This window comes from Primulina eburnea, chromosome 8 (assembly GCF_022965805.1).
Source record: "Primulina eburnea isolate SZY01 chromosome 8, ASM2296580v1, whole genome shotgun sequence".
Lineage (NCBI taxonomy): Eukaryota > Viridiplantae > Streptophyta > Magnoliopsida > Lamiales > Gesneriaceae > Primulina > Primulina eburnea.
The window spans coordinates 44,601,277-44,610,442 of record NC_133108.1 but is presented as its reverse complement, the minus strand read 5'-3'; the positions used below and the strand labels follow the sequence as shown (position 1 = coordinate 44,610,442).

Sequence of the window (9,166 nt, the reverse complement as noted above, 5' to 3'; positions counted from 1 at the left end):
ACATGATCGATTGATCATTTACAAAAGTCCAACTCATGTTTTAGTCACCCAAATTATTTATCATTTAAACCTAAAGAATAATATTAATGTCAGAATCAATGTTCTCCAAACCGGACCGGACCGGCCGGTCGGACCGGTTCAACCGCGAACCGGCCCCCAGACCGGTCCGAAGATAAGTAAAAACCCGGAGATAAGTAAAAACCCGGATTAGCGACGGTTTTTAAAAACCCGTCGCAATTAGCGACGGTTGTTAGTAGCGCGGTTGTTAAAACCCGTCGCTACTAGCGACGGTCTTTTAAAGACCGTCGCTACTTGCGACTGTTATTAAAAAACCGTCGCAAGTTGTGGTGTAATTTAAATTTTTGAATTTGAAAAGTGACGTTTATTTGGATATTTGTTGTAATTTTCATCTTAAAAATTAAATCAAAACTATAAAACATAAATAATCAATATTTTACTATTTTATTTATTTATAAAATAAATAAAATATTAATTTTATTGATCCGGTTCGACCGTCCGGTCGAACCGGTTGAACCGGTTGAACCGTTTTTTAAGGCTTGACCGGTTCGATTAACGGTCCGGTTCAGAATACATAACCTACAATCGAAACTAACCCAAAAAAAAGGTAAGCTTTAAGGATATAATGAAGTCCAAGCACTGGCAGTGTACAAACTAGTTTCCTTCCACCCTAGCCTTAACATTCCATCTCCCTGCACAAGACTGTACCCATGAGCAGGTGGGAACATGTTGAGTATCAGCTGTGCTTGAGCCACTGAGTTTGTACTCATCGGGATTGGCACGAACCCGGTCTTCAAAAGCTCACTCCTCCATAGCCGAAACTTGTCTTCCCCGCTCCTGGCCGGGCCGCCAACCGCCAGAACATTGTTGATCTCCCTCTGTAATAGGCAATGCTCCACTTGATATCGGGTCGGATCGTCTACAGGCAAGAAAGCTCCCAAAGAATCAAATATGGTTGAGTAGTAGTGGAGGGAGCTCGCAAACCTGTCTAGAAATGAACCCTCGTGAGCAATTTCTTGCTCTACTAATGTGATGATTTTCGGGCCGAGACCGTTGAGGAGCCTCATCGTGTTCCAATCAGGTCCCGTTGCATCATATAACGAGTGCTGCAGCCAGTGTACTGCTAATGCTTCACCTCTCCTGATTTTGAGCCTGGATATGTCTACTATGTTTCCAAACTTCTTGTCTACTGGATTGAACTCAAAGTACATTCCAAGACGCCTAGCGAAGTTGGAGAGATGCTTACCGGTCTCAACCAACAGCTCCATCGAGCTTCCCAGCCCAGTCATTCGGACCTGAGGCGGTCCCTCAGCCCGATTTGCAAGAGTGAAACAAGGCCGGCCATTGCAACCCCTGCATAATATCAAGATCGATTATATGAACCCTCTCATAGCGATGGAGCGCCTCCAAGATAGCCTGGTTTGATGTGAAATGCGCGAATTTTATAAATGGGGCGACATTGTTAAAGATTTGGAAGGCAGAATTCACGGTCTTGTGATTGGTCAGAGGTGAGCAGACTCCAAGCCAGGCATTGATCGCTCTGCTAGACATAGCTGTTGCGAAATATGCGACTACTCGTTCTGCACATGAAGCGCTGTATGGAGACGCCATCTGTGTGAGTTCAAGTAACATTCTGTGCGCTTCACCAAGATTATCCACAGATATAGCAACAGCACACTCCAAAAGAAGTGTCAGCAAGTTTAGGCCAGGTTCTTCGCATGAGGGATCGCTTTCCAGATAGAAAGTATTTTGATCATCACGAATCCGATGATCATTACTCCGTCCATGGTGAGTGTGAATTACAGATCCGGGGCTCTCCCTGGAATCTTTTCGGGCCATTTTTTGGGGCCGTAAATCATCCAAAAAAGCCGCCACACCCGCACTTTTCTCCACAGTCTCATTTTCAGTTACAGGCAAGTCTTCTATCAGTTGCTTGGTGACATTTTTCACCCATTGAGACAGTTCATTCCTCTCCAAATTCTTAGCAGAATTCTTCCCAGAGATTCCATAATTGGGGAAGATCATTTGTTCCTGAGGTTGCATGACACAAGCAAAACTATCCAACCCTCAAGCTATCAGCATAACATGTAACTTGGTTTTTTATATTTTAAGGGAATTATTAGCACAGGATGAAAAAGACCCTGCAGTGGGGAGGCTGCAAATGGATGTGCAGGCCAGTATTTGTAGAGCTCAAGATGAATCTGTAGGGTCGACGAAGAGCTATTCGAACTTTAAGTGCAATTTTTCTAAATCTTCTTATGTCATAATGGATCCATCAAGAAGAGTAAAAAACAAGGAAAAATGGTACGAAATACGAGTGCTAAAGCAAAAGTTTCATCTGCTATTATATTCCCTTCCCACAAGGCTCGGCCGGCATTGTAAGACAGGCAGGTGAAGCCGATGGCTAATGGCCAATAGAAACATTCAAACCGTGTAACACAAATGAGTAATGTTGTAAGTTTGGAATTTATTACTCTTTTTTATTGAGCCAGGTAAGTTCACTGGTACTCTTGAAATTTTAAGAAAAAATTTGATTATTTTTTATCATGATATTTACACTTTACATTTATTCATATTTTGGCATGAACTTGCTCCATTTTCTTGAAATTTTCAATTCATCTCGTCCATATTTTCACTCAATTGACGGCATTGAAAAAAGATGTGAAATAATTGTGAAGTTAAAATATGTAAAAAAATACAATTATGAAATTCAATCAAGTATTGCAAGTTGCAACCGAAAATTAATACTTCAAATAACTTATTTAGTTTGAACACCAAAAAAAAAAAAAAAAAATTACTCACACAAATGCATTGCAGTACCAGCTTCACTACATACACCACAGAGAAAATATTATGGGGACATTGATTAATCAGAAAAATTACGCAGCCATATCCTGAAACTTGTCAAAAGAACGGGAGCAATTTCCTGAAACTCATTGACTGGCTGTCTCCGATGATTCCGAGCCATCCTCTGTCGTAAGATAGAGATACAAATGAAAACGATTTAAATAGGAAAAATTATAAGCTTGCTGCTAGAATATGTTAAAAAGAGAGCATTCTCTGGACCCCAGGGAGCCTTGTTGTATAAGCCAACATACAGATATGCCCCGATCCAAAATTCTTGCTCAGATTGGCTTATTCGGTTTTCTTATGATCTAAAAGCATCAGCATTGCACATTTGGCCACAGAGATAGTGAATGTGCTAAAGAAAAGAAGCAAATAGAATGTGCTAGCTAACATACCGAACAGTGACTTGACTGTTGGCCTCTTTAGTTTGGAATTTTTCTTCTCTAGTCCAGCTGGGAACGAACAAAAAACGAAAGCGATTCAGGATGAATCATGGTAAGTGCAGAATATGAGAAAACAATTGCAGCAATATTGCGAAGTACAGGAAGCAACAAACACGAGGGAGCACACAGAGAGGGAGAGACGTTATACCCATTCCAGGAACTTGGTAGTCATTGACAATTTCAAAGTTCTTGTAAGTGTACCCGACAAAATTGACATCTTTGGACGACAACATCTAGAAGCAGAAAGAAAAACAAGCTTGAGGTCAACCAGGTACAAAAACATGAATCACAAAAAGTGTTCAAGTCTCTAATGAAGTTCAGTTCACAAACAAAAGAAAGATTAGCTGAAAAAATGGTAAAAATGGATCAAGGCAGGCGAATGCAGGGGCAATATGAACTTCACCAAACATTTTTGCAGGCTGCCCCATAGTATTTTCAATTCTCAACCAAAAGATAAATATACCAAAAAACCATGTTTATCAAAACCACACATTTGCTTCCCGAGCTTTTCAACTGTTCGACTCGGTGAAACTCTGCCCAAGCCCAAGCAGAATGTGATGAAAACTAGAACTTTAAATTTGAATTTAGACAAGCAGATGTAGGATTTTGGTTTCGCGAGGAAACTTGCATATTTATAAAATTTGCGTTCCACCTATAATTTTAGAGTTTACTGTAAACACAAAATGCTTTCAGGCTTAAACTTTACATTTCAAAGAAGGCCTAAACTTTTTTTTTCTAATTTCTCAAGCCCATTTCTATGCATGATAAGTTTTCTCTCTCAAAGGTGATGCCTACAATTTAGAATTTGATTTGGCTAAGTACAAAGTCAAAGAGGATACACTTTTTCAGGGCAGTATGAGGAAAAACAAAAAATAATATTAGTGTCATTAGCCATTAGGCACTGCCACATCGTGCGCAAACCTTGTTTTGCAAATTATTAAACATCTGAACTTTAAATTAAATATAGGTTTTCTTCTCCAGATCTGACAGCATAACTACCTTTCTCCATGGGCCAGATTTTGATGAAGTACGAGATTGGTTTTCAGCCTGTAGCCAAAACATAAAAATCAAAATTATTGGTACATCTCCCAAAACATCAACAATTTCAGAAACTAATGTAATGTTCAAGTGAAGTGAAGTCAATACCTCTTCAAACTTTTCAAAATTTTGGGTATCCAACTCATCATTGACTTCTGGAAGAAATGAAGCTTCCATCAGGTAAATGCTGTCCCAGTTAATTCCGTTAAACCAAGCATGAGCCTAAATGGGTACCCAAATTAAATGATTTGCCATAAATTTAGGTGAGTGATAAAAAATATAGCAGAAAGCACGCATCAAAACACCTTTATTTCTTCCGCTCCATTTGAACCGAGCCTCTGGTTGACACTACAAAGTAATTTGCTTATCAGATCTTTTGCTGCTAAAGAAAGTTTAGCTTCCTCTGGGAATTTCAAATGTGTTCTCCAGTTCACTATCTGCACATTTAGCCAATACTCCTAATAAGCGTTCTAATTATAAACCAGTACGGGCTAAGTATAAGAAAGATTAAAGATTCCAGATACCTTTGAATTGAAGTTTGAAACCACAATATTCACCGAAGAAAATAGCAGTAAGAACTAATGAATATGGTTATTTTAGACCTTTCTATCTACAACTCCATCCTCGCTCAATAACTCATCACCAAAACATAAGATAAAAAAGGAGAAGAAAATTCCTCAAGTAACCTTGCTAAATGATAAAAAGTTAGACACTTGAATACTCTTGAGTGAAGCATGCAAATGGACCCAGAACAGAGTTCCAAAAAACACTTTTGATACCACAATAGTAGGATCCCAGGAGAGACATATGGTTTGATTTCATATTTACTGCAGTAGCCCAATTACTCTCATGCAGTTTGACACGTTAGAAAAGCAAACCAAAACCATACCTTCCTACAAGTTGACATAGGATCATCAGAATAGAAGGGTGGATATCCCACAAGCATTTCAAACATGATAGCACCAAGAGACCACCTGCACAACGATAACACGTCTCATTTTCCAATAAATGATGGCTAAGATCATCCTCGGTCCATAACTCAAACAGATAGGCATCATAAAACTGAAACATAAATCAAAGAAATAGGTATTGTGAGGGAAAGGAGCATATGCAGTAGCTTTTAAAAAAAAAAACTACTACAATGATGTTTTTGATGTCCAGTTCTGATATCAGTTACTCAGTACAAACGAAACCAAGAGGACAGAAAATTTTCCACTTCTAGACGATAGGAACTAAGTACTAACCAATCACATTCCATTCCATAACCCTTCTTTAGAAGAACCTCTGGAGCAATGTAATCAGGTGTACCCACTGTGGAATAAGCCTGCAGTAAAAAAAATATGCATAATTAAAAAAGAAACCATGGTACTGAGTTGTCAACAATTAGAAGAAAAGCCACGTGAATATTAAAAAGTTTGTCACCACTTACAAGCATTCTCCTATTTTTCTGCCAATGTTGTAATTGTTCTTGTTGAGTGCGTTTTGGAGCAGTTGAGATTTCATCACTTCTTGAAGTTTCATTGAAGCTGTCTCCAACTGAAAAGTCTTCTTTTAGAGAACTACAGTCTAAAGGCTTGCACAGGCCAAAATCTGATAATCTTAAATGACCGTATTTATCAAGTAGTAAATTATCAGGCTTGATATCTCTGTAGCAAATTAAGCATTCAAAGGGGGAAAATATCAGATCAACTGAAGCAATATCCATGATGAAGTCAAACTGAAAATTAAAAACAGATATCTACAAACCTGTGTATATAGTTGTGCTTATGGATAGATTCAATAGCCAAAACCGTCTCTGCTACGTAAAATCTGGCCTCATCTTCTGTCAAGATATCTTTTCTCATCAATAAAGTCATCATATCTCCACCGGGAAGATATTCCATGATGAGATACAAATATTCTTCATCTTGAAAAGAACAGAATAGTTTCACAATGCAAGTGCTGTCCACCTCTGCAAGCAGATTCCTTTCAGCTTTCACATGTTCAACCTAACAAATATGCTAATTGAGGACCAGCAATATAAACATGGCTACAACAAAATCATCAAATGTTCATATTTAGGTACCTGGCCTCTACGAAGCATTTCTGATTTCTTAAGCTTTTTCATCGCATACACATGGTCAGTAGTCTTTTCCCTACAAACTCTAACCTGTATAACCAAAATAAAAAATAAAAAATCAACAATTATTTGTTTGACTCAATCTATATTAAAAGGCATTTCGATCTCTCAGAACATCTGATTCAAAAATTCATGAATATGATGCCATGATTAAAGAAATTATAGAAGGAAAACCTATGAAATTTATGACAACCGAGTAAGCGAAGTACTTATACAAATCTTTACCTCGCCAAAAGCTCCTTTTCCAATCATTGTCAACAACTCAAAATCATCAACACCCATTTTTTGCCTTTGAAGGCGCATATATTCAGTTTCCTTTTGTTCTAAAGATTTAAGTAAGTTATTTTGATCTTCCTCAGATACATCAGCATCAGCTAGCTTCTTTTCAAGTAAATTACGCCTGATTAACACAAAATGGTCGAGACATGTTAAAGCAGCATTTTCTACCCAGAAAATGACAAGAATTAAATTATGGTTTCATAAAATAATGCCATAAATGCTTATAGATCTCAACCTTAAAATTGTAAGGAGATTAAGGCATTAAAATGTATTTTATTCTCCGAATTATATTTCTTTTTATGATATTTTAGACCCAAAATCATGTCCAAATGCTTATTGGGAGAGTGTCCCGGATGTTTATCATAACATCTATGACATTCCCAGGACATGTTCAAGGTGTGGATGAGAAAATGACTGGTTTAAAATTGATGATTTTCGGGGGCCGAAAATTGACTCCTGGCCCTGGGAGGCTAAATGGACTGTCAATAAAGGGCTTGCAGCTAAAGAAAAATGCAAGAGCCAGTACAAGCAAAGTACAAGTCATTCAAGCTCAATTCAATAAACATCACAAGTCCTCTGCTTTTGTTTTTATCTCATTTTCCAGTAGTCAATCATTGAGGTTTTGAGACTTATTTTTCTAAGTCTAATTCATTCTTGTAAAAAAATATTCGTCTAGATTAATGTACATTTGTATCTTTTTTTGCACAAGTGTTACGCCGTACACGGTGGGATAAAGCCTTCCAACCGTTAGAATCTTCAAGGACAAAAAGACGTGGGGACCATGCGTGGTTGGTTAGGAGACATAAACATTTTATCATCAAATCTCTATAACAAATTCAAGTGCATGTATTCATGTTCTTACTTATTCTCAATAGTTAATTTATTGACACTACATCTTCTGCAGCACAAACTCAAAATTTACAAAATCACTTCATAAACGCTTACGTATCCAAAATACTAACTCAATGCTCTTAGGTTCTGATAGACAAAGATTTATTGTTCAATAAAATTTGCAAGGAAAAATTGTATGAGAATTAAGCGTTCCCAATGTAGATGTTGATGCTGAAAAGACTCTCTGGTAAAGCATTCCTTTATATCGGGAAACAGAACACGAAAAGTTCGTTTAGGTACCGTACCTCTCTTTCCTTTCCTGAAGGTTTTTCATATGCTCCTTGTAGTGATTTTCAATGTACTGCTTTGCAGCAGCAACCTTCTGTTTTGTGAGATCTGAGGCTTCCTCATCCGAAAGTGGTTTCGGATCTTCTCTTATACTGCCCATTGAATCCTTTTGAGCAGATGACCTTAAGCGCTCTCGTGGTTGAAACTTCTGGAACCAACTCCTTGCCGAATCCATTAATTCCTTATCCCCTCAGCATAAGAGGAAATCGGCACATAACTCGAACCAAGTCTCTCATTCTATTCAGACACCATTCATCTCATCCATCAAATGCAAAACTTATAAAGAGCACTTCACAATTATAGTACCACGTATGGAATAGCACACGTACCACGATAACAAATGCAAAGGCGTGCATGGAATATCAAAACTTGTTGGTGGCCTATCATCACTGTTAAACTAATATTTATGCGTAATACTTGCCTACAGAATGGTTAAAATTAATGGCCATCTCGGGCAAAACAAGAACCGGCTAACTCATAAATTATTTTTGACATCTCACACGTTATAAAACACTAAAGCCCATATCAACAATTTAAATGAAATCAAGATTGAAAAAAATGATTTCGAGCAAGATTAGGAAAAAGAATAAATTTTTCTCGAGCCAAAGATTCCAATAGATACTCTGTCGGCTTCCATGCTATCGCTAGTCTAAATTTTGCAATAACTGTGGTCGGAGAAACTAAAACAAGAAAATAACTTGAACTTTTAAGATTCCAATAATCCCACCATCGTACCGAGAACCGATAAAATTCATCTGATTAGAATCCATTCTATGTCAAATCGTTAATCTATATTTTTCCTGTTCCAAGACAATTTTCGAACATTAAACAAAATAATACCCATACCTTGAATCCCAAGAATTCGACAACCCTCACCAGACTAAAATCCACACGACTCTAGATTAGTCGACAACGTAGGATTATCGATTATTGAAAAAAATTACAATCCACGGGATAGATCATCAAAGAAAACTACCCAGGTAAAGAAACGAATTTAGCAATATGGGAGAGCATTAGGCGTGAAGATCGGGTTACCGCCAAATCTTGAGAGAGGAAGGGAGGAAACCCATCAGCAAACTACAACCATGCACATAGGCTGAATAACGAGTATCAATATGTATGGGGTGCGCATGCATTCCTCATTTTAGATTTTTATTAAATTTAAATTTTTAAGTAAATAATATAAAAATCGTCACTCTTTAGTTTTCCATGGTTTTATATCATGGATACTTTCAAGTAATGG

General features: G+C 37.6%; 3 protein-coding genes across 6 annotated transcripts; all 3 read right to left on the bottom strand.

The window, feature by feature from the left end:
• Positions 1-632: 632 nt before the first annotated feature.
• LOC140839326 (protein SCARECROW-like) lies at positions 633-1,307 on the bottom strand. Its single transcript, XM_073205959.1, has one exon. The coding sequence runs from the start codon at positions 1,305-1,307 to the stop codon at positions 633-635; it is 675 nt and encodes a 224-aa protein (XP_073062060.1).
• A 19-nt stretch (positions 1,308-1,326) lies between these two features.
• On the bottom strand, positions 1,327-2,043 carry LOC140839325 (protein SCARECROW 1-like). The gene has a single exon (XM_073205958.1). It carries the CDS (start codon positions 2,041-2,043, stop codon positions 1,327-1,329), a length of 717 nt encoding a protein of 238 aa, XP_073062059.1.
• Positions 2,044-2,707: 664 nt separating this feature from the next.
• On the bottom strand, positions 2,708-8,990 carry LOC140840220 (uncharacterized). Of its 4 annotated transcripts, none has more exons than XM_073207433.1 (14): positions 8,770-8,990; positions 7,881-8,199; positions 6,691-6,865; positions 6,412-6,495; positions 6,093-6,334; positions 5,776-5,992; positions 5,591-5,670; positions 5,236-5,320; positions 4,652-4,783; positions 4,455-4,568; positions 4,308-4,355; positions 3,457-3,541; positions 3,261-3,317; positions 2,708-2,989 (listed from the first exon to the last, which is right to left on the bottom strand). In XM_073207433.1, the coding sequence occupies exons 2-14, from the start codon at positions 8,096-8,098 to the stop codon at positions 2,952-2,954; spliced, it is 1,575 nt and encodes a 524-aa protein (XP_073063534.1). In that variant the 5' UTR covers positions 8,099-8,199; positions 8,770-8,990; the 3' UTR covers positions 2,708-2,951. The 4 variants fall into 4 exon arrangements, with proteins under 4 accessions (XP_073063534.1, XP_073063535.1, XP_073063536.1 ...); XM_073207434.1 differs by having other exon boundaries at positions 7,881-8,160; XM_073207435.1 differs by having other exon boundaries at positions 7,881-8,160; positions 8,800-8,990.
• Between the last annotated feature and the right edge of the window lie 176 nt (positions 8,991-9,166).